General features: G+C 42.8%; 3 protein-coding genes across 5 annotated transcripts; 1 reads left to right on the top strand and 2 right to left on the bottom strand.

Annotated features, from left to right (window-relative positions):
• Positions 1–1,266: 1,266 nt before the first annotated feature.
• Positions 1,267–8,271, top strand: nle1 (notchless homolog 1 (Drosophila)). Of its 2 annotated transcripts, none has more exons than XM_031754135.2 (13): positions 1,267–1,368; positions 1,903–2,059; positions 2,196–2,416; positions 2,592–2,671; positions 2,761–2,837; positions 2,924–3,021; positions 3,831–4,023; positions 5,815–5,950; positions 6,318–6,364; positions 6,449–6,651; positions 6,788–6,947; positions 7,031–7,101; positions 7,247–8,271. In XM_031754135.2, the coding sequence occupies exons 2-13, from the start codon at positions 1,922–1,924 to the stop codon at positions 7,257–7,259; spliced, it is 1,437 nt and encodes a 478-aa protein (XP_031609995.2). In that variant the 5' UTR covers positions 1,267–1,368; positions 1,903–1,921; the 3' UTR covers positions 7,260–8,271. The 2 variants fall into 2 exon arrangements, with proteins under 2 accessions (XP_031609995.2, XP_039474650.1); XM_039618716.1 differs by lacking the exon at positions 1,267–1,368 and adding an exon at positions 1,402–1,572.
• A 1,069-nt stretch (positions 8,272–9,340) lies between these two features.
• Positions 9,341–13,997, bottom strand: slc25a1a (solute carrier family 25 member 1a). Of its 2 annotated transcripts, XM_031754114.2 has the most exons (9): positions 13,595–13,997; positions 13,074–13,181; positions 12,898–12,997; positions 12,072–12,210; positions 11,907–11,991; positions 11,704–11,808; positions 11,470–11,585; positions 11,316–11,389; positions 9,341–11,199 (listed from the first exon to the last, which is right to left on the bottom strand). In XM_031754114.2, the coding sequence occupies exons 1-9, from the start codon at positions 13,824–13,826 to the stop codon at positions 11,085–11,087; spliced, it is 1,074 nt and encodes a 357-aa protein (XP_031609974.1). In that variant the 5' UTR covers positions 13,827–13,997; the 3' UTR covers positions 9,341–11,084. The 2 variants fall into 2 exon arrangements, with proteins under 2 accessions (XP_031609974.1, XP_039474651.1); XM_039618717.1 differs by lacking the exons at positions 12,898–12,997; positions 13,595–13,997 and adding an exon at positions 13,290–13,318.
• A 699-nt stretch (positions 13,998–14,696) lies between these two features.
• LOC116331470 (F-box only protein 39) lies at positions 14,697–22,462 on the bottom strand. Its single transcript, XM_031754159.2, has 6 exons — positions 21,877–22,462; positions 17,134–17,305; positions 16,169–16,477; positions 15,731–15,955; positions 14,993–15,169; positions 14,697–14,901 (listed from the first exon to the last, which is right to left on the bottom strand). The coding sequence occupies exons 1-6, from the start codon at positions 22,320–22,322 to the stop codon at positions 14,776–14,778; spliced, it is 1,455 nt and encodes a 484-aa protein (XP_031610019.2). The 5' UTR covers positions 22,323–22,462; the 3' UTR covers positions 14,697–14,775.
• Between the last annotated feature and the right edge of the window lie 1,310 nt (positions 22,463–23,772).

Genomic DNA, 23,772 nt, shown 5'->3' with positions numbered 1-23,772 from the left:
CTCTAGGGTTTACAGAAAATGGTCCAGACAAGAGAAAATATCCAGTGAGCAGCAATTGTTTGTGTGAAAATGTCTTGTTGATGTCAGATGTCAGAGGAGAATGACCAGAAATTAGGAATTAAAAAAAAAAAACCTAGTTAAAACAAATGTATGCAGAAGAGCATCTCTGAACACGTCAAATCTTGAAACAGACAGGCTACAGCAGCAGAAGACCACACTGGAAAACTAAAGCTGCAGTTTGCACAGCCTGACCAAAATTAGAAAGTCAGACTGGTTTCTTGAACTTGATGATGAGTTCAGTGTACTCAAATGGTTTCCACAGCCACCAGGTCTCAATCCAGCAGTACACCTTTGGATACAGAAGATTCACATCATAAATCTCATTATTATTATTATTATTATTATTATTATTATTATTATTATTATTAACTGTGCCTCACCAGCTGAATTATACTGATACACTTTTTTACTGATACATAAGTTACACTAATTCACATAGTTTGGTACTGAAAAACTGAAACACCCATATCTCTCTTAAGTTATTATAGTGCAAGCTCAGTTTAACTACTAGGATCACCTTGCTTTAGTGGTTCTGCAATTCGACTGCCATGGTAAGCCAGCATTACTTAGGAGGCCAGTGAGTGGATGGATTGTCTTTTTCAGGTCAGATTTTGGGTGGTACCCATCCTGTCTTGCAAAACTGAAAAGAGGTCATTCATCAAACTGTGCAGCTAGTTTTAAAAGCATGAGCCTACTCGAAAAGTGCACAACAAATGGAAATGTGTTGAGGACATCCTGCACTTACAGTCAGCTGCCCTAGTGTGTGGTGAGTTCATTGATCCACTTCTGCACCTGGAGATAATGTCTCTCCTGTTTGTCTCCTGCTTTGCATTTGCAGTTTAACACACAGATGCTTTTCTACTGTCTCAAATCCTGGCTACATTTCTCCGAGTCTACACTACGTGTACAGTCGTAATTATGCATAACGTGTGGGAGTGCAAGCATATTTTTTCATTTATTTATTTATTTATTTAAACTGAATAAATATGGATGTTTTTTGTATCCATTTTTTTCATTTTTGATATATCTAAATAAATATGGAATAAAATATGGAATAAAGTAAAAGTTAGTTGCCTGTCCAGTTCATAAGATAGGAAATTAAAAAGCTCGATCTTACAGAGACGTTATGAAGGTAAAGATGACTGGACTCCGTCTATGGAGAAGGAATGAGCACGGCCACTTCCCATAATTCATTGCGTGAACCGGTTAACTGACGTGATCATTTTGGCTTCTTTACATATCTTTCATTTAAAGGCTCTGCAGTGGTACACACGTGGGAATCTTTATCTTGTCGCTACCACTCTAAAGGTAAGGTTTTAGCGCAGTTGTTTAACACTGTAATGTCGTATAAACTCGGACACGGTTGTGCAAACAAGTCACTGTTATCTTACTGGCCTGGGCTCGGCTATGAAAGTATATAGATGGTTAAAGTGTTGGCTAACGGCAAGCTAGCTTGGTTAGCTTGACAGACTGTAGCAGCTAGCAAAACAGTAAACCAAAGCAAATATTCAGGTTGGACAATTCAGTTGAAGTTTTCGTAATAACTTTTTAAAATGGCTCTGCAACATGCTGCCTGTTGCTTCGTTTGTTTAAATTAAGTTGAATGAACTGATGTTAGACACTGTCTCGTTGAATTTAGCTAGCTGAAAAACTGAGTAGTGCTTTGTAATTAACTACGTTTAGGGGGATGCACAGCAATATCAGCGTCTGTTAGTAATGCAGCACCGCTAAGACTTCCACATTTTGAAACATTGTTTGTCGGTTGTCTATCTGCATTTAGTATTTCTTCGGACCTGTATTTTTGTAGAAATGTTAAACATTTTTAAAATATGGTCTTCTTAGAGGTGGAACTGAATCAGACATGTCGAGTGAGGACGTGGAAAGGCTTTTGATCCAGTTTCAAGACGAGAATGGGGAGATCCTGGGTTCACCTTTTGATGTGCCTTTAGACATCACCCAAGACAAACTACAGCTCGTCTGCAATGCATTGCTTCAGAAGGTAATTATACAACATATACAGTGTATTGTGTAAATGTATAGTCCAGATTGAAATAATCAAATATGATGGTCATGATATCAATTTTGCATTGAATGCTTTTTTTTTTTTTCCTTTTTTTTTTTGTCATCCACTCTAGGAGGAGCCAGTCCCGCTGGCATTTTTTGTGCAAGGGGAGATGGAGGTGGTGTCCAGCCTGGGGACATGCGTTAAGGCTCTTGGGGTTGAAACCGAACAAGTTCTCCCTGTGGTGTACCAGCCTCAAGCTCTGTTCAGGGTTCGGGCTGTGACACGCTGCACCAGCACACTACAGGGACACACTGAGGCCGTCATCTCAGTTGCTTTCAGCCCCACTGGCAAGTGGGTACCTTTAACACAAAGTGAACAGATGTCAGCTTTTCTCTGCCAGTTTGTCATGATCTCTTGTACCTTTTTGGTCGGAGTTGTGTAACAGTATATGAAAATGGAATTATGTTGTGACATCACACCGCTAATTAGATTTAAACATTGATCCATTCGTCTGTTTTTGTTTCAGATATCTGGCGAGTGGTTCAGGCGACACCACAGTGCGCTTCTGGGACTTGACAACCGAGACACCCCACCACACATCCAGGGGTATAAAATAACATCTACAAGGCACCATGATCTGATAATCATTGAACTTCAAGTGACTGATTGCTTTAATACACCACTGTTCATTTTAGGACACACACACTGGGTATTGAGCATCGCCTGGTCACCTGATGGAAAGAAGCTGGCTTCAGGATGCAAGAACAGTCAGGTGTGCTTCAAAAACAAACACATGTTATTCATAATTAGGTTTCAAAGATGCATTCATTAAACCTTTCTATTTTTCTCTTTCTCTAGATATGTCTCTGGGATCCAGTGACGGGTGCGCAGATAGGAAAGACTTTGACAGGACACACCAAATGGATCACTTGGCTCTGCTGGGAACCTCTTCATCTGTGAGCACTTGATCGATTTTTCACTTCCCTGAATTTCTCTGTTATTTGACTGCAGACCTCTCATTCAGACCCATTTTATATACGAAACTTTAAAAAATGTACAGTACTTTTACTCCTTTCTAAAAATTGAGATTTTTAGGGAAAAAAATAGTCTTTTGCTTTTCACATGGACCTGCATGCAGATAAATCCTGTGATTTGTGAACTACAGCTGGACTACAAATAAAAGCAAAACGACTTGAGCTACCAAAAATCTCTTCCCTTGCCTGATAATCTGTAAAAATGCGTTTACAGATATGGCAGTTAGTTGCATAGCAATTACAAAAACACTCCACTGAAATATTGCATTGTGAAATGAAACTGTAACACATGAATTCTGTTTCATAAGAAGCCAAACTTAATTTAAAAGCAGTTTGTAATTTACAGTTATACAAAAGATATTGTAGATCAGCTTTGGACTGTTAAGTTATTCAGCAAGAGGCACATCCTTTGAGTCAGGCAGCCAATATATGTTCAGATATATCTAAACTACTTATTCAACAGCAGGATGGAGAGCGTGTCTGTTTTTAAGGCTGCTGGAAAAACAATATTGTGTTGGAAATATGCTGTAATTGTCAGAGTAGTTTTGGCAAACAAATAAATCACAAGATTTCAGAAATGCCTTGAAGTTACAGACACAAGAAGATAGTTTCCCTTAAATGTGAACTCACTACATTACAACTGTGCAGGTATTGATTATAATTTGATTATCATGTTAGACTAACTTAAACTTTGTGGTCTTACAGTTGTTTTTTATTCTTCTCCCTTTCAGTAATCCAGAGTGTCGGTACTTGGCCAGCAGCTCTAAGGACGGCTCAATACGTATCTGGGACACAGTGTTGGGACGATGTGAGAAGATCCTGACTGGGCACACTCAGTCAGTGACATGTGTGAAATGGGGAGGAGATGGACTTCTGTACACTTCGTCCCAGGACAGGACTGTCAAAGTGTGGAGAGCAAAAGATGTAAGTGCGTGTGTGTGAAATATATGCTATTAAAGGGTTATAAGAGCAATATGGTATGTTTATTTTTAAGTAATATGTTAAACAATATTGGTGTGTATTCTAGTGCATCAAAAATGAGTAATCCAGTCCACTTTTTTATTTAGTTATGGTTTTTCTTTTGTTTTTGTTTTTTTACATAACATACATAAAGAATGTAGGCTAATAATGCTAATATAGACAAATGTTATGGCATCAGCAAGGCATTTTCACCCAGAGAGCTGCTGCTGCCAGCTGTGTGGGGGAAATCCCAGCAGATCTGCAGTTTCTGAAATACTCAGACCAGCCCATCTGGCGCCGACAACCACGTTCAAAGTCACCTTTTTTCTCCCTTATGGTGTTTGGTTTTAACTTCAGCAGGTCATCCTGGCCATGACTTCATGTCTAAATGCCTAAACTCATTGAATTGCTGCTGTGAAGTTGATGAGATATTTGTGGTAACAACCAGTTGAGCATGTGTACCTAACAAAATGGCTGGTTATTAGGGGTGCAACGATACTCGTATCGATATTGAACCGTTCGATACAGTGCTTTCGGTTCGGTACGCATGTGTATCGAACAATACGACATTTTTAATTTATTTTATCAACTTTTCTTCTGACGATGCTGTCTGTGTTGAGAGCTCAGTGGATCTGCGTTCGGCTAGTCCACCTAGGCTGCACTGTCGAGCGCAGATCCACTGAGCGCAGCGCAAGCTAGCAAGACAGAAGCTAAGCTCATTGCAACATGGCAAATTGAACCTCCCCCGCCCGCATTCAGATCTGGCTTTTGGAACTATTTTGGTTTTCATGTGAAGTATGACCCTGAAGGTAAGCGCGTCATGGACAAAAGTAAAACAGTATGTCGGATGTGCCACGCAATGCTCAATTACATGGGTGGGAACTACTGCGTTAGCGCAGTTTGCTTGTTAACGTGTTGACTCCGTCCAGCCCCACGCACGGGTCGATCCGCGGTAGCTCGTTAACGGAGATTTGCCATGTTGTGGTGTTAACGTCATTTCAGATTAACGCTGACAGCACTAGTGGGAACACAATGAATATGACTGCACATTTACGCCGACATCATCCTAGTGCAAAGACAAGTGGAAGCAGACAAAAACAACAAGCACGCATGCTACAAACTTTACCCGAGTCATTTAGACAGCCGTTAGCACATGATTCCCCTTATGGGGACCTGATATGTTTAATATGCTGCTGAGAGTATACCCCAGAAGCGTATAGTATAGCTTTTATTTTGGAAAGAGCCATTTCTCTGTAATAAACTCTCTTTTCCAAAGATGAGGGATTTCTCGATCAGATAGATTTATTTTTTTATTACTTTGTTGTTTCAGCAACATTAAATTTAAAAACTGTACTTTTGAGTTAAAATATACATTTATAATTTTAATAAATGACAAATTAAAGAAGCATGAACATTTTTTTGTATCGAAAAAATATCGAACCGTGACTCCAAAGTATCGAACCGAACCGAACCGTGAATTTTGTGTATCGTTGCACCCCTACTGGTTATTGTATTTCAAGTATATACATACTGTTAACATAAAACAATTGTTGCTCTTAGAAAGCCCTTGTGCAGGTCAGTTGAAAAGTTAAAACCTGACCTTAGATCTGTAAATAGGCTTATTAACAGTATGTTCATGTGTGGCTGAGACACTAAAATATTAATGGCCACAGAGGGGATGAGGATAAGAGCAAAGAGAAATCTGTGAAGAGTGTTTGGATGAAACGTGTGTTTATTTTCATCTCTTTGATGCAGGGTGTCCAATGCAGGACTCTGCAGGGCCACGCCCACTGGGTCAACACCCTGGCTCTCAGCACTGACTATGTCCTGCGTACAGGAGCTTTTGAACCCGCAAATGCCACTGTCAACCCTCAGGATCTCACTGGATCATGTAAGACCCAAAACACTTGCATGTTCTTTAACATTCTGATTTTTAGTAATTGATCATTGCCGTGTATGGTGAGTTGAGGTTGTTTTTTTTGTTTTTTGTTTTTGTTTTGTTTTGGGGTTGTTGTTTTTTTTTTAGCATTTACTTTTTAATAGGTTAGACTCCAGAAAACAAAGTCTCACATATGCACCACACAGTCTGACATTTTGTCATTTAAACTGTTTTTTTTAGTAGCAAAAATGTGTGATATTAGAGTGTTTTGGCAGCACAAATACAGCTAGCATGGCTGCTGTGTGTTTGGTGACCTTTCTGGTCTCATAAAGTTAAAGAGGGTTGTTTTCATATAACAAGTTTTTCTTCTTCTCCCCAGTGGAAGAGCTGAAGGAGAAAGCCTTAGACAGATATAATAAAGTCAGGGTAGGTACCCTTTCTTGAGATTTGTAAAAAGTCACATTTCCTTCCTCCCTGTTTTAGCACCCTGACCTTTATCTTCTGCTGCAGGGCTCAGCTCCAGAGCGCTTGGTTTCCGGCTCAGATGATTTCACCTTGTTCTTGTGGAATCCTGCACAAGACAAAAAGCCTTTGGCCAGGATGACGGGCCACAGCGCTCTGGTCAATGAAGTGCTCTTCTCCCCAGACACCAGGCTTCTTGCCTCTGCCTCCTTCGATAAATCTGTTAAAATCTGGGACGGACGCACTGGAAAGTAAGAGAATCATCATCACAAGGAATAATAAATTAATTTGCAAGTAATACAACTTTTGTCCAGGCGATGGTGCTGTACAGCCAAAGATGTACATCTTAGAGATTATGACTCTACCTGCTTGTCCTTTTGCCCACAGGTACTTAATGTCCCTGCGTGGCCATGTGGCATCAGTGTATCAAATAGCATGGTCAGCAGACAGCAGGCTGCTGGTCAGCGGCAGCAGCGACAGCACGCTTAAAGTGTGGGATATTAAGAGTGGGAAGCTCAACATGGACCTGCCAGGTCATGCTGACGAGGTGGGGGAAGGAAATTTGATATAAATGCTTCCTTTAAAATGCTGATTACTCTTCCTGAATTACCTTGAGTCTTATCTGTATAGGTTTACGCTGTGGACTGGAGTCCTGATGGGCAGAGAGTGGCCAGTGGCGGAAAAGACAAGTGTCTCAGAATGTGAGTTTGATTCCAGAAAACCTCTGTCCATCCATCCATCTGTTTATCAGCGTTTCAACATTTCTGCACACCTAAAACATCTACCTTGCGTTGTTTTGTTTTTTTTGTGTGTTTTTTTTTTTTCTTTCTTTCTCTCTTTCTCTAGATGGAGAAGATAGCCACAGTTCTCTTCTATTTCTGGACTTTGACAAAGGATTGTCACATCATCTCCTTCCAGACAGCTGACAGCTGGAACAAGGGCAGCTAGACTTTATCTAATTACCCATTTGACTTCATAAGTATCTGTCACTAGTGGGAGTGTCAGAGAATGCAAATGCAGTCACAATACAAATGCCCATGTGGGAATATTAACAGTGCAAGAGCTTAAAAGCATTCAGATGAACCAGAATGTAAAATCATCAGCAGCCTCTTAAATTTATTACAAGTAGATTGTAATGTGTAGTATACCCCCCCCCTTTATTATCGTCTCATCTTGGTATACAATTCAGTTTTAGATCAGGCGCTCTGACATGGCTTCAGAAACTTGCTCGGTTGCCATGCACACGTGGTTAAAAGCCAAACAAGGTTGTGCATCTATTGAAACAGATCCTAACACGTGTTTATGGTTTCCTATTTTGGAGCAAGGAACTGCATATTTTCAGGACCACGTTTGCTACTTTGTCACCTTAGGCCTCACTAGATAAACTGTGAGTATCGGGTGGGGGCAGTGAAGCCTTCCTCTGTGATGTAAATGCAGATGGTGCTCGCCGTGCTCCTTCAGCCTTTAATCTCCTGTCAGCAAAGCTGCAATCTGCTGATTTTTCTGCCTCTGTGGTGAAGCCAAGTGTCACCAACTCTGAACTGTTTGAGTCACAGCCCACACTGTGAATGTCAAATTGACTGTTCTTGTTACAGGAATGTAAATATAAATGAGTATATTTATATTAGTTTCCTGATTCCACTCAAGAATCTGCTTGAAGTGTTCATCCACTTTAAGTGGTTGTTTGTTATAAAAGCACTGGTGGAAACCAGCATGTGAAATATATTGATTATTTACTTAAATGGTAAGTCTATTGAGCTCTGTTAGTTATGAACTCCACCGCCAATCATCAAATTTGTTTATAGAATCAAGATTTCCCAAAAATATGTAATGGCAGTTCTTACTGTATAAATAAATATTTTTAACTCTAATCAGTGAAAGCAGCAGTTTTGCCTTCAACAGAACCTTGTGTCAGGTTTTAAACAAACTGTCCTCTGATGTAATAAGGCTGTTGGTTGTTTGCTGGAACTTGAAATTATTCAAACTACTGTGCTAGTGATTCACTGTTTACAATTATGACTGTTGATAAAAATATAAACAGTTGGATATTGTTGGGATTCAGCAGTGAAGGATGTTAACCTGGTTAACAAGCATTTTGCTGCTTGGATTCTTTCACCTGAACTTTAACACGTGCCAACTCCACATCTGAAAATCATTTTTGTGTGGCACATTCAAGTATTGGATGACAATGATGACCGGACTGGAACAGTGATTCCTTTTGGCATTTAAGAAATCAGTTTATTCTCAAGTGAGGCCAAATTTAAGGAAGGTGTTTTTGTTGGTCCTGAAATCTGTGAATAAATGTTTGAGGAGGAGTTCAAAAGGAAACTAAAGCCAACTGAATCAGCAGCAGGTTTTCCAGAATTTTCTTGGCAATCACTGAGCAGAGGTTTATACTGAGCTGGTGGATAACATCCTGAAAGCTTATCAGCTAATGAGTGCCGGCGTTACTGAAGGGGCACTTTTTACGTTCTCAACTTTTTCCACCAAATCTCTCTGATCAGCACGGGGAAAGATTTCATCAAGATATAAAAGTGATGGAAGCTGATATCAGGGAAATTTTAATCCTGAGCATGATGGGTAACTGCTGTTGGTTCTTGCAAAGTGAGATGAATGTGCAGTACAAACGGAAAAGCAAGTGCCTCAAACATGTTTCAGCACTCTGACCTCATATTATTTTGAGCTGGCAGAAATCTGCTTAAACACGACTCTGGTATCATCTTGTGGTTTGTTTTTAAAAAAAATGGATCAAAGCATCTTTAGTGGGAAATTAAAACCCAGAAATTGTGCTGATATTTTGAACTGTCGAAACATCACAAATTGGACAAGCTTTCTGTAATTATTTAAAATAAGTAGATGAAGATCTGGTCTGAAGTTCCCAGTAGCAAACATTTCTTTTTTTTTGGTAGACCAGAGTAATCAAACTCACTCCCTCAGGCGTAATAATCACAAGTTTATTAGTAATATCTGGTTATATGGATCATACATGAGCATTGATGGTTTTCAACAAAAACACCAAACCTTTAATGTGCCCAGCAGGGATCAACGATGACTGCCAAATCTCAAATGCTGTTTCCCCTACGTATGAAAAGCAGTAAACCTTAAACACAAAGTCCAAACAGTTTTTAAAAAAAAGTGCATTAATAAGTGAAAACGGTGGTAGAGACCTAAACAAACAACATTTTGCTGCTCATGGTTTAAAGATTTTCTGCTATTGAGGACGTTATGCTAGAGATCCTGCTGAAGCAGCTTGGCAAAGAGGACAAAGGCTTCTGTGGTGCCACCAGGTCAATCAAATCTGAGCCTCCCCCATTGATTGAGCTTCTGACACATTACTGTGGAAGTTTCAGGTGCTGTAGATGTGATATGAAAAAAGAATCTGTTTACTACATGTTGCAGATTAAAAATGATAAATTTCGCCAATATTTTGAAAACTTGTAGTACTGAAGTAAATTCGAGGAGCTAATTAGCAATTTTAGCAGTCTTTAGCTTTTGAGATGCTTGACCTTCAGTTAAAGAATCTTAAAATTGCTTAATGTCCAATTAGTCCTTTTGATGAGTGAATCCATAAGCAGAACAGCTGAAGATTGAAGACTATTAAAGTAATATGGCTTATTTTCAGCTTGGCACAACCTTTCTTCCCCCCATGCTTCACGCCAACATTTGCTTGAAAATGATTCAGACTGAGGGTCAGAATAAAGCAATACGGGTCAAATGTTCCCAAATGAAGCCTTCATGTCCTGCTGTAGAGAATTCAAAGCTTTAAGAATCTTACCAGATTAGCAACCAAAAGCTCACCAAATCCCCGTGTAAAGACTACGCTACATACAGATTTGTTTCCTACATCACCAGATTAATCATCACTTCTGACAGGTTGAGACCCTGAAATGATCCGCTGGAGAAGCACAGGCTCCAGACCAGTTTGTGCAGCCTTGAGCAGCCTGCGAGTCACTGTCAGTGTGTTAGACTGATGCCACATTAACATACATGCAGCAACTTTGTACACAGCAGCGGCCGTAAAATGTTCATCTCAGAGTTCATCACAGAGACACAGAAAAGATATCCTGTGACTGTTACAGTGCGATGATGCCACAAGCACAGCAGGGTAAGCAACAGCAACACTATGATGTGTTAAAGCATCACCCTCTCTCTCGTTCTCTGCTCAGTATAGTAAGTACTCAGTGAGTCAAAAGACACATTAATGGTTTTGTTACAAAGTGTTCACTCTACAACATGTAAGGTAACAACAGTCATCAAAAGCTAAAACAGTGGTCATGTGTTTTCTTCCCTTTTGTTCCCCTTCAAAATTTGGACCTTTGGGTCGAAACGTTTCCATTTGTTTCATCATGTTTTGTGATGATGAGATTCACAAAACCGAGCCTACAAGTTAGGTCAGGTGCACCGAGCACGTCCTCCCCTCATCTCCTTCGTCTCGCGCTTCAAAATCAAATAATCTCCTGTTAGTCTGACATTGAACTGTTTAGTGCAACTAACGACTCTGCTTTTCCTTTTCAGTCACTTTGTTTAGAGTCTTTTAATTTATTTAGAATGTGTAACAGTGTGGAGACTGGCTGAGACGACATGTCATCTGCTCGTGGCAATAAAATTGATCAAGAACGAGATTAGAGGTGTTTAGTTGTGCGTAGCATGAGGCACTGGTCTGTGCTCCCCCCACCTCTCCCGTCTACTGGGTCTTCCACACGTTGTTAAGCAGTTTGACCACCTCCTCATAGATGACGAAGACTATGGCCACATCCAAGCACACACGGCCAAGCCTGGGAACTGTCCCTTTATAAAACCTGCAGGAGGACGACAACAAGGTGAGATGAGGTTAGATGGCTTGTCTGCAGAAGTAAGATTTTTTTTTTTTTTTAAACAAAGACCAAGCTAGAAAAGGAGGATATCAGTTACTGACGCTTGCGGTCCTTCTTGTTTCAAGATCTGGAAGGCACAGTCCATTGTGTTTTTGTAGCGGTGAGCCTCCAAACCCTACAAACCAGTAAAACAATGGTTTTCAAAAAGATAACCAGACGACAGCAAGAAAATCATTACAACTTATGCTTCCCTACCTGCATCCTGGTCTTAACTACATCCAGAGGCGTATTTCCAAAAACGCTAGCTGCTCCTGCTGTTGCTCCAAACATGGCTGTGACGATTGGGTGCATTTCTTTCCTGGAATCATCCCCTTAGAGGTCAAATCCAAACATGCATTCATGTCAAAACCGGGGAACCCATCAGTCAACTGTGACCGCTCTAACAGGCAGGACGCTTGCAAGATATTGGAGCAAAGCACGCTTTCTCACCTTTGTACCAATTGCGAAGTGCGTTCATGACATAAAATCGGATGGCCTGATTCGTTCCTTGTTTAAGCACGGTTGCTGTTAGGCCTTGATACGTCCCCCTCACGCCTGAACGGGTTAAAACAGTTTGACTCATTGTGAAACGCAAGCACACGTGCACATCTGTAGTTACAACCACTCGGCTGCTTTAGATTTCCTTCTCTTACCTTGCTCTCTGATAATTTCGCTGACTCCATGAAAGAAGCCTCTGTAGCGAGGCCGGAGGGAGCACTGGTCGTGGATCAGCTTCACCTGCAAGATTTCATAAGACCAGTTTACTCACTGATGGCCCAACAGACCCCAAAGTGTGACTACACGCTCCTCCGACGAACCTTGAGCGTCTCCATGGGGCAGACCACTATTATTGCCTCTGTTATTCCGGCCCCCAAACCACACAAGAGGCTCCGTGTGTTGTCTAGCCGCCCTGTCGCATCTCGCATTGGATTGCTGAGCATTTCAAACGTGCCAAACCTGTAAGAAAGATTGGTTGATTGAACGGGTCACCACCAGAGCAATACTGGCAAAAGCTATCAAAACAAATAATGCAGCTGGTTTGAAATGCAGTTTATCTATTCAGTTCAATTCAGTTTCATTTATACAGTGCCAAATCACAACAACAGCTGCCTCAAGGCAGGTAAGGTAAAGACCCTACAATTATAGAGAAAAGCCCAACAATCAGGTGATCCCTGTGAGCAACCACTTTGGTGACAGTGGGAAGGAAAAACTTTCTTTTAACAGGAATAAACATCCGGCAGAACCAGGATTAGAGAGAGGCAGTCATCTGCTGCTACTGGTTGGGGGTGAGGGGGGAGACAGGACAAAAATGCTATCTAGAGTGAGTGTACGCTGCTGCTTTTTTTGTGGTCTTTTTTAATGTTTAAAAGCCCAAACAGTTTGAAAAACATAGATGCTGGTTAGCTAAGTACTAAGAAATGCTGTTTCACTGATTCAACATCAGTCAGCTGCTTCATCAGTTTCAAGTTTGCAACCCTGCTCATCTGTGATTCTGCAAAACAAAAGGATGCAAGAGGCCCAAGTGCTTCTCTATCACAGCCGCCCTTCTTTTTTTTTTCTTCCTTTTGAATTGTTTCAAGTTTTTTTTTTTTGTCACATAAAATCTTTATATTAAACTACTCTATATGATGCATGCATCTTCACCTGACTGCAGACTTGGGTATTGAGCCATACAGCAGGGAGCTGAGACCTCTATACAACCCCCTGAGCCCATGGTCTTGCACAGTCAGCTTCACGCAGTCACCTGCAAGTACACAGCATGCCCACGAGTGAGTAGACCAGCACAAGACCACCTTCACATGTATGTCCCAGTGACCTACCAATCCCTCTGTATCGCGGCGGGTTTACTCTTGCATCTAGCTGCAGCTGGGTCTTGACATACTCTGTAGGGAAGGTGATACAGATCTCGATTCCTCCTGCGATGCCACCTGAATGAGGAGACAAGGGGAGAGGGAGAATCGCTGCTGTTGATGTTTGTTGACTCACTGTGCACAACTATTCTTGAATGTTCTTAGGGCAGCAAAGGGGGGAGAGACCTTGCCAGCATTTTCTACTTCCGCATGAAAGAAAAAAAACAAAAAGATGAGATGGTTCTGCAGCACAATCCCTTCAGCATCCCTTACATCATTTTTAGATTACCTCAGAGGTGCATTAAAGACTAACACTAACGTGCAGCTACATCATGCAGTAGCATCACTGCAGTTTTGACCCAGTTCTGCATGGTCAGCCTTAATGGGCGACAGATTGAGATTAGTCTGCGCTGTTTGTGTGTGTGGAAAGCACTAAGCGGCTATGAGAGAAGGGGTGGGGATCTGCCGGCTGAATAGGTCGTAAAATCAACCTGCGAGGATGGCCTTTCCGGGATGCGTTATTTTCCTCCCTCCGATCGCGGCAGCCGCAAGGTTCCTCCTAGCCGCGTACGACCGCTGGTGTGCCGGCACAGAGCCCAGCCCCGCCGCCGGACGCTGGGATGGAGGCTGCCGATCCGGAGCCGAGCTCTGGCATCCTCTCCTCACACCGCAGCTCTCGCAAGGCCCCTCACACACCGAAAACGGCTTGAGCAGCGAGGACATTTTTCTTTCTCGATTTTACGACGGTCCCACTCAGACAATATCAGAAAACAACAACAGCAGCAGCATGGGAAAGGCGTAGCAATGTGGCGGCAGGCAGAACATCAATATTCAAACAGCGGTCAGGTGATTGGACAGACCATCGGCTGATCCGCCGCGCTGCCTAATGTCATTATTTGGTCACGTGATGTACAGGGGGCGGGGGCTTTTTGGCGACCAATGAAGTGCAGGATGCTGTTTGCCTGATGTGCGGAGATAAATTTATATCATCTGACTATAAGCCTCCACTGAATAAATTATTGAATATAATATAGAATCTGAAAGAAGGGTGAATTAACATTAGTGTACAGATAAATACAGATATGGTGCTTGATGTTTCAAGTAACCAAATTAAAATACCCCAGCATTTAGATAATGTTACATTAGCCCACATCCTTTTTTTAATGTACGAGCGCTATACGTAATAATAATGAGGTGAGGTGTCGTGGCACAGATAATGATAATGACAGAAAAAAATTAAATGAATATGACTGAAAGCCCACAATACACTTGACTTCATGTGCAGTTAGGCGTGAGCTGTGTAACCAAGAGTTTGGTATGTTGCTGTTGCCTCTTAACTCCTGTTCCCTTAAATAGAGCTCTCCCACACACACATATGCATGCATGCACACACGTGCACACTCTGCTTCCCTCATCACCCTTCGCAGAGAAAGTAGGTCAGTGTTTCCATGCACACCCACCACTGCCACTCACACCACCCCTGAGAAAAACAGGCAAGAGACAGAGAGAGGGAGTGAGAGACAGCTAGTGGGGGGGGGGGGCAATCCACATAAAAATGGCCAGTTATTACCCTTTTGGTTTGATTATTTGCAACAAAGATGCTTTTTATGCTTCACTCATTTATTTATTTTTTTGTTTGTCCTTTCCTGGTCGACAAATCCCCGTGAAAGTGTTATTCAAACGGGTAAGTTATTGCAGAAAAACACAGATCAGGTGGAAGATGAAGGTAGGAAGACAGCATTTTCTCCAGTGCTTCTTCCTCCTCTCCAGCGTCTTCATTAAAGCTGCAGATTCTTACCTGCAAGACAAAATGTTTAAAAGCATTATTGTGAGTGTGTGTATCTTTATTGTGTGTGCAGAGTCAGGTTGACATTGCTGTTTCGTCTTACGTGGATCTCCTTGAGGGAGCTCCTTTGAGTTAAAGTCATGTCTAGCAGCCTCGCAACAGTTCGGATTTCCAAGAATGCACAGATGCTCAGCTTCACCAGACGCTCACACACTTTAACCAGCTCCAACAGCTCCTCATCCAAAGATTCACCGAAGTTGTTTAAGTCCAGGTTTAGATGCTGCAAGATAATGATTTTGATTCAGTAACTAGGTTCATGTTAAGCCAGTTCTCCATCAGGCAACTGCTGTTCTTTAATTCAACGCCTAGTTCTTTAAACATAGTGTGTTACTAAAGACTGTCTCAGCCAATTTCTTGTAAAGTTTGTGGGACGAGGCCATATGCCCTTCAGTTCCCTCTTCTTGAAGCATCATTTACACAGTATGCATGTGTTGTATCACATTAAATGATTTCGCAGAGAAAGGCACCAGCCAGCCAGTGGATTTGAACCTTCTTGGGGAATGTTTAAAAATCTAGTAACAATCCCATCAATAATCCACAATAAATGCCATAAACAATGACCAATAGGCAATGTTATTCCTGGTTGCAGATGTAATGACATTGCTTGTGGACATAAGTTGAGAGTTGAGAGAACTTCAGAGCCTCTCCAGATCAAATTCAAATGAGCTGATGTAATATATATAGCATACAGTAATGTGCTGATTGTAATGAGCAGGCATTCATTTTAACATATCATATCTACACTCTGAACTCTCTAATGCTGCCTGCTCAGCACCCTGACCTGAAGGGTGTGTCTGTACTGAGGCAGTATGTCGCTGAGGAGAGGCTTGGGACTCCAGTCTTCGTTGGGCGAGTAGAAAGCAGACATGCAGTATTCACTCAGGGGAATCTCGGGCAGCAGCATCCTCGCGAGCCGATCATTGTTGACGACTTGGTTCACTGAAATCTTGACTTTGAGGTCTGGGCAGCTTGATGCCAAAGTTGCCCATGAGCTGCCACAAACCAGCTTGACAGACAAAAAGAAGCAGAGATGGAAATTAGACCTGTGGGGGTATTTTAAACCCTGTCTTCCTACCCAGGATCTATACATCTGCCATTACAATGTGTCCAACCACAGAAGCAGTGAATCTGTTTTTTGTTGGAAATAACAGCTACATCATTCTCACATCCCCACACAATAATAAAATAAGGCCACTGGAAAGGTTAGTTTCATGCTTACCTGTTGATGGGGTTCTTTAAGACAGCAGTGCAGTGAAAATGTTTGCAGGGTGTTGTCATCTCTGCGGGACTTTCGCCTCCCTCCCCCGTGTCTTTGCTGGAGGGCCATTAGCAGCTCATCTGACAGACAGGAGTAACTCAGCCTCAGATCGGTGAGACACTGCAACTGGCTCAGGTTGTCAGGCACGCTGGAGTTGAGGTAGACGTTCACCGAACCAGAAAAGAATGCTTCCAAATCCAAAGAGGAAATATAGCACCGGGGGTAGAAGCGCGTTTCATAATGTGACAAGGCAGAAAGCAGCTCCAAACCCTAGAAGTTAAAGGTTCAGAAACCATATAAAGCTTAAGAAGACCACAATCAGTATAATAATCAATCTAGCCTAGACAGCAAACATTGCCCAGTGAGAGGTCTTAAACTTTAAACTATCAGAAATCCATTTAGGAAGTAATAAGGAGTGTTACAGCTCCACTGAGCTTGATATTTAGGAGTTTGTGATTGATGTGAACCCAAAAGTCAATATTTTTAGCTTGTGGCTGTCTGGCAGGAGAGGCTTTAAACACAGAAATTTTGCCCTAAACTTCTGCATACTGCAGCTTTATATGGAGACCTGCAAACTGGTGACTAAAATTGTGGCATTTATTATAAAACATTAAGGTAAGAATCAAGCATCACAAAGAAGATATTTGATTTGAATTAGCATATTAAACTACTTAGCTTCAATTCAGTTCAGTAATATGGTCTTATGTCTCTGAATTTAAACATCTTTTAGTAACTTTTCACAAAAATCTAAGTTTATATTAATATGAAGACTGATTTATTGACACACACAATATTTTGGCTCCAGTTCTCAGCTGATGAGATCTGTTCTGTGTTTTAAATAACTCTAGCACTGTAGTGGAGAGCTGGAAGTTGGGTGGTGACATATAGCTGTTGAAACATTATCTTAGGATGTGTGCTGTAGTCACCTGATGGATGCAGTTTCGCATCCCGCTCAGACAAATGGAGTTGAGTTTTGAGCTGCCTCTCTGGAGGAATGAAATCAGGCAGCCCACCATTGAGGCTCTGAGGCTTGTAGTCCAAGCGCTTCTGTCCAGCTCCAGGTTCATGACAGCTAGCGAGCGCAGTGGGGCCTTCACCCTGTGGAGGTCGCAATGATAATGTGGTGTCGCGGAAATAAGATATAACCGGGGACGGTTACTAAAGTAGTGACAACGCCACCTGGGGGAGGGCGCTACAACCCCAGGAAAGATTTCTCTAGCCAATGAGAAGATTGTATTGGCTACCAAAGCCCACAGACTCGTTCGTTATTTAAAGGCAGAGGTGAGACAAAGGAGTTTATAATGCAAAGTTTATTAAGAAAAACTACTAAAACATAACTAAAAGATTAAAAAGGCACCTAGGGTAGCAGGGGTAAGAGAGTAAAATAAATTAAAACCCTTTATTACCAAACAATAATTAAAACAACATACTCCCTGCCACAATGCTACCCTAAAACAAGCACAATATATTAAAAGCAGCAACTAAACAAAATGGTGGAGACCGGCCACTTGAGGAGGCAACCTACAGGGAGGAGTGCCCAAGGGTGCCACCAATTACTCACCCGTGTGATTTCACAGCAAACCTCACTCACACTAAACTCTAAAGGGTGCAATCTGCCTATGCCCGGTGTGTACACTCGCATGCATCGGGAGGGATTCCACCTCACGTGCCTAGCCTCTGAACAAGCGGCCGCACCTCCACTAAAGCAATAAAGGAAAAGATAAAACATTAAACAATCAATAAAAGATCTACATAAAACCACATCCCAAATCACTATACTTTATAAAAGTAGTGCATAACAAACAAAACGGCATCTGACAAGACAGCAGCAGTATAATATACACCTGCAACAAAAGAGGAAAACAGTAGTCAAAAGTCCACCCTACTATGCCACAGTATAATAAACAAAAGTCGCACTTACCACTCTCTAAGGGCAACTGAGTAGCTTTCCCTAAGAGATATGTGGAGCTCAACTGCCTAGTGCTGCAGCCACCTTAGATTGCCAAGACTGCCAAATGCCTTCTCCCAGTAGTGAAGCGCAGCTGTTTCTTATAGCCAGGTAATTGTCGGCTGAAAGGTGTGGATGTCAGTGGTGCGTTTAGGGACATCATGTAACATCCCAACCCAAAAATCTACTTCACTACAATCTACCCCGAGATTTGAATCGTCGTCCCGACGATTGACACTCACTGCCAAGGTCTAAACAGGGTAACTGTAGTAGGCACAGGTGCCTGTGAGTTCACGGCCTCTATTGCTCTACTTCCTGCTGCCTGGGGCAAATGGTGCGGATTTGGGTGCATCCCAGCATTACCACGATTAGTCCTGCGTAAAGGGGCTATATCGTTATGAACACCAGCCATAACTGGCAGCTGGTCAGGGCAGGCCGACCTCGCGGAGGACGTTGAGGGTTCTAGCTCATCTGACCTACGAGGGCTAGGAGTCTCTGGTCTTTGTTGGCAACTGCTTGGGGCTGGAATAGGTTCAGAGACCAATAAAAACCACTCGCCACCGTGCATCGGTTCTTCTACAGGGGCAGTAGTATACATGGACCCATTTTGGTGAGGGGCCTTTAGCACTTTATACGCCAATGAACTCATAGCACCCTTACTTTTATCACAACCTCCGAGTCCAACTTTCTTCAGATAGACCAACTGACCTTCTCGCAGGGGAGCATCCTTAGCTTGCTGGTCGTGGCGCTTCTTACGCCAATCAGCTACAGGGATTTGCTTCGGTTGGGTTGGTGCATCTTGAGCCGACTGGCATCGCTCACACTCCTGGCACCACCGTTGGACGTCTCTATACATCCCTACCCAGTAGCACCATTGAGAAACCACATCTACCGTGCTCCGAACACCCTGATGACCATGCTCCTGGCACACATGTTGCAAAACTTGACCCTGAAGGGACTTTGGCAGCAATACCTGCAGTGTCTCTCCTCTCCTTGGATGACAGACCTTCCGATATAACACCCCATTCCGCCCCACTAGCCTACTCCATTGCCTGACCAACCCGAGGGCCAGCCTTGAAGTGCGACCACGCTCCTTAGCGTCAGGGCCCCGCCTCCGCCTCCAAAAGGGCAGAAACTCCCGGATCACGGGGTCAGTCTCCTGCAACATACGAAGGTCAGACAATGCGTACCCAGAGAGGGGTGAAGTGATGGTTTTGACAGCGGGGGTTACTGGTTTCCTACCAGTTACTGGTTTCCCACCAGTAACCTGCGGCAACGGGTCAGGTAATACAAACTCTGAGCCTAGGATGCCCCCACCTGAATCTCGGCTCAATGGTTCAGGGGGTGGAAGTTTTCCTGCATGGAAGAACAAACGACATTACTCAAACTGGCTTGCGTTGCTGTACCAGCTGACTGCACAGGCATGACTGTGGGCTCACCAGGGCACTCCCTGGCAAAATGCCCAACCTTCTGGCACCGTCTGCAAATGACAGCCTTATTACGTGAGGCAGGATATGGTGTGGAAGCACTATTCAAAGCAGCAAGACTCTTTGCGAGCTGATTCAACTGCTCTTGCTGACTTTTAAGAATCTCTTTTAACTCCCGTATTTCAGAGGCATAGGGTGCAATACCTGCCGGACTACCTCTAAAAGGGACCTCCTGGACAGTGTGTTGGAAGCCTAGCGCCGGGGAACCGAGTAACTTCTATCCCTCCCGCCCCCTGGCATACCTCCACGCTCCCATAATATAGCCTCATGACGAACATCCATCAAGGTGGCAGTAGGGTGGCTGCGGACATACTGTTTTAATTCTCTACGTAAGAAACAATCAAGCACATTTTCAACAAATTGGTCTCTAAGCAACACATCTTTGTTCAGCAGAACATGAGGGGACTGTTTCGCAACTCTGTCCATGAGGCACATAAGAGCATGCGAAAACTCTTGCAATGTTTCTCCCTCCTGCTGTCGTCTTGAAAAGAACTCTTCCTGCAGAGAAACATATGACTTAGTACAGCCATACAGTTCCTGTAAAATAGTCAAAATCTTTTCGGGATCGTCTTTCTCCTCTGGAAGCCGATATTTAATCTCTTCTCTGGGCTCGCCTTCTAGATGATCATAGATGAAAAGGGCTTGGTCGGCTGGTGAAAGATGTCGTGCCCTCAAACAGGCCTGCACCTCTTCCACCCATTCGGCAATACCTATACCAGTCTTACCGTTGAACCATGGGCACTTCCTCTCCCGAGGAATATAAATCAGTCTCTCAGTCGCGGGAGCTGAAACAGCAGAATGCCCATTGGTGGATGAACCTGTAGCAGCAGCACTGGTGCCAGGTTGCTCGATCCTCGCTCTTGCTGCATCCGCCGATTTTCTGCTTGCAGCTGAGCTACCAAGTCTCGTAACTGTGTGAGCTCTTCCTCCATAATAAACCAGAGTATTTAAATATCACTTTATAAAAACCAGAAGTCCGTCCCGACGCTGCCACTGCTGCTGTCTTGCCGCTGCACTACAATAACCAAACAGATTTAACCCCCAAAAAAACAAAACAACATGCAACAGATCTCTGCCTGAAAATATCCTGTCGACAACGCCAGATTGTGGTGTCGCGGAAATAAGATATAACCGGGGACGGTTACTAAAGTAGTGACAACGCCACCTGGGGGAGGGCGCTACAACCCCAGGAAAGATTTCTCTAGCCAATGAGAAGATTGTATTGGCTACCAAAGCCCACAGACTCGTTATTTAAAGGCAGAGGTGAGACAAAGGGAGTTTATAATGCAAAGTTTATTAAGAAAAACTACTAAAACATAACTAAAAGATTAAAAAGGCACCTAGGGTAGCAGGGGTAAGAGAGTAAAATAAATTAAAACCCTTTATTACCAAACAATAATTAAAACAACATACTCCCTGCCACAATGCTACCCTAAAACAAGCACAATATATTAAAAAGCAGCAACTAAACAAAATGGTGGAGACCGGCCACTTGAGGAGGCAACCTACAGGGAGGAGTGCCCAAGGGTGCCACCAATTACTCACCCGTGTGATTTCACAGCAAACCTCACTCACACTAAACTCTAAAGGGTGCAATCTGCCTATGCCCGGTGTGTACACTCGCATGCATCGGGGAGGGGATTCCACCTCACGTGCCTAGCCTCTGAACAAGCGGCCGCACCTCCACTAAAGCAATAAAGGAAAAGATAAAACATTAAACAATCAATAAAAGATCTACATAAAACCACATCCCAAATCACTATACTTTATAAAAGTAGTGCATAACAAACAAAACGGCATCTGACAAGACAGCAGCAGTATAATATACACCTGCAACAAAAGAGGAAAACAGTAGTCAAAAGTCCACCCTACTATGCCACAGTATAATAAACAAAAGTCGCACTTACCACTCTCTAAGGGCAACTGAGTAGCTTTCCCTAAGAGATATGTGGAGCTCAACTGCCTAGTGCTGCAGCCACCTTAGATTGCCAAGACTGCCAAATGCCTTCTCCCAGTAGTGAAGCGCAGCTGTTTCTTATAGCCAGGTAATTGTCGGCTGAAAGGTGTGGATGTCAGTGGTGCGTTTAGGGACATCATGTAACATCCCAACCCAAAATCTACTTCACTACAATCATAAGGTTGCAGTGTGAGTTTTTACTTATATTGCACAGGGTAACAGAGTGGGGCCCTGATTTGTGTAAAACCACGAGTTGATTCAGACAGGCCTCTTTTACCTGATGAGCTCAGAAAACAGTCGAGTGATGGCTCCCTTCAGTCTCAGGGCTGACTGGGTTTTCCTTGGAGGACACACAGTCACCTCCAACCTCTCCAGGTAGGCGCCCAGATGGCTCACATAGGCAATGGCAGAGGAGTAATGTGGCTTCCTGAATTTGGAAATCCGACCACTAAAGTGAAAATGGCGGTGGCGCCAGAGAGAAGGTGAGCGCATGATGTTGTGCCACTGATGACAAACAAGAGCTGCAGTTTTGCGATCCCGGTCTGGCAGAAAACTGAATACACGCTCCAAGCACAGGCGAGGAAGTGACAGCCACATGATTTTCCTGTCTAAGATGCAGTCACAGCTGTCATCACTGAAATATTCTCCTGTCTCTGGATCACTGTATTCCTGATCAATGCCATAATTCTCTTCTCCCCCAATGCTCTCCTCTAGGTTTTCCATGTTTTACAAGATTACAAGATTTCTGCAGCTTGTACTCTCACAGTGGGTTTCAGTGAAAGTAGATGTGTGGGACACAGGCTAAACCCACTGTAGTTTAAAGAAAACATTGAAAAATGTTACATCACTATGTAAGGAATGACAGGGAGACTACCTACAGCCACAAGGAGTCCAACAGCCAATAAGATTCTAGAAGAATCTGGCACAGAATGTTGTGACATCACAAGGAACCAGCTCAGATCTCTGTTCAAGACATTCCAGTCACTCCCTTTAAAACAGTCTGCTTTTATGAAGGTAAATTGTAACTAATCACATTATAATAATTAGTAACTGACTCATTTTCATTTTAACATTAGTTATATGACCTGTTTTCACTGCCCACGCTTATATACTACTGCAGCATCCCATTAAACTTTATATCCTCTCTTTCTGAGTCTGTGTTTTCTCCCCTCACCCACCAACCAGTCAGATGGCTGCCCCTCCTTGAGTCTGGCTCTGCTGGAGTTTTTGCTTGATTGTTGGGGTTTTTCTCTAATACTGCAGTGTCTTTACCTTACAATACAAAACACCACAAAGTGACTGTTGTTCTGAATTAGCCATATGAGTCCATTTGAATTTAACTGAACTGAATAGTTATGGGCAACACAGCATTGGTTAGCACCTTTGCCTCACAGCAAGAAGGTCCTGTTCTCCCCGTGTTTGCTTGGGTTTTCTTCGGGTACTCTGGCTTCCACCCACAGTCCAAAGACGTGCGGTCAATTTAGAATTGGTGATTCTAAATTGACCGCAGACATGAATGTGAGCATGAATGGTTGTCTGTCTTTGTGTTGTGCCCCAACTTGTGCCCTGATGGACATTAGCTATAAGTGACAGATATTCTTTTATCCTGGAGAGGAAAAACAGCACCATGACTGGTTGTAGTGCTTGACCACACACATATAGTAAAGGGTTGACATATTTATATAATACTTTAGCAGGCTAGCTCTCCCTTATCTGCCTGAATTTCACACCAGACCATGTCACAGGCTGACTTAGATTCTCAGATCAGGGGTGTGACACAGATAGCTTCTCTTTAATGTCTTGGTTTGTAAAGTAAACCAAGGTAAAATTGCATAAAAGATGGACTTTGCACCCCAAAAAAAAGCCAATAGATCACATTGTGACAGCAGCTGAATGTGGAAAAACTGAAACTGTAGTCTTTTCTATGGTATTTGTTCACATTGGGGGGGAATTTTGAGCTGTTTTTGAAACTTTTTCATGGGTTGTTATCGATCAGTTTTACTTTTTAGGCTCCCTTGATATCAGATTGGGCTGCATGAGGTCAAAAACCTCAAATGAGTGTGATAAATCAAAGAAAATAAGGAATTTGGGGAAATAAACAAAAGCAGTAAAGATGAAATTTTAAAAAATAGAGAAGTGGAAAGACACACTGAGATATACCCTACTTATAAAC

This window comes from Oreochromis aureus, linkage group 10 (genome assembly GCF_013358895.1).
Source record: "Oreochromis aureus strain Israel breed Guangdong linkage group 10, ZZ_aureus, whole genome shotgun sequence".
NCBI lineage: Eukaryota > Metazoa > Chordata > Actinopteri > Cichliformes > Cichlidae > Oreochromis > Oreochromis aureus.
Note: the sequence above shows the minus strand (reverse complement) of the source record. Positions and strands in the feature narration are given on the sequence as shown.

Bases quoted from the DNA above. Each gene is read 5' to 3' on its own strand.
- nle1 (XM_031754135.2), top strand. From the start codon at position 1,922: ATGTCGAGTGAGGACGTGGAAAGGCTTTTGATCCAGTTTCAAGACGAG. The intron at 2,060-2,195 runs GTAATTATACAA...CATCCACTCTAG, and splicing joins GCAATGCATTGCTTCAGAAG to GAGGAGCCAGTCCCGCTGGC. The intron at 2,672-2,760 runs GTATAAAATAAC...TGTTCATTTTAG, and splicing joins ACCCCACCACACATCCAGGG to GACACACACACTGGGTATTG.
- slc25a1a (XM_031754114.2), bottom strand. From the start codon at position 13,826: ATGTCCTCGCTGCTCAAGCCGTTTTCGGTGTGTGAGGGGCCTTGCGAG. The intron at 12,998-13,073 runs GTAGGTCACTGG...GTGTACTTGCAG, and splicing joins GCCGCGATACAGAGGGATTG to GTGACTGCGTGAAGCTGACT. The intron at 11,992-12,071 runs GTTCGTCGGAGG...GAAATCTTGCAG, and splicing joins GCCCCATGGAGACGCTCAAG to GTGAAGCTGATCCACGACCA.
- LOC116331470 (XM_031754159.2), bottom strand. From the start codon at position 22,322: ATGGAAAACCTAGAGGAGAGCATTGGGGGAGAAGAGAATTATGGCATT. The intron at 16,478-17,133 runs GTGACTACAGCA...TTTAACTTCTAG, and splicing joins TGCGAAACTGCATCCATCAG to GGTTTGGAGCTGCTTTCTGC. The intron at 14,902-14,992 runs GTAAGACGAAAC...TTTGTCTTGCAG, and splicing joins GCTCCCTCAAGGAGATCCAC to GTAAGAATCTGCAGCTTTAA.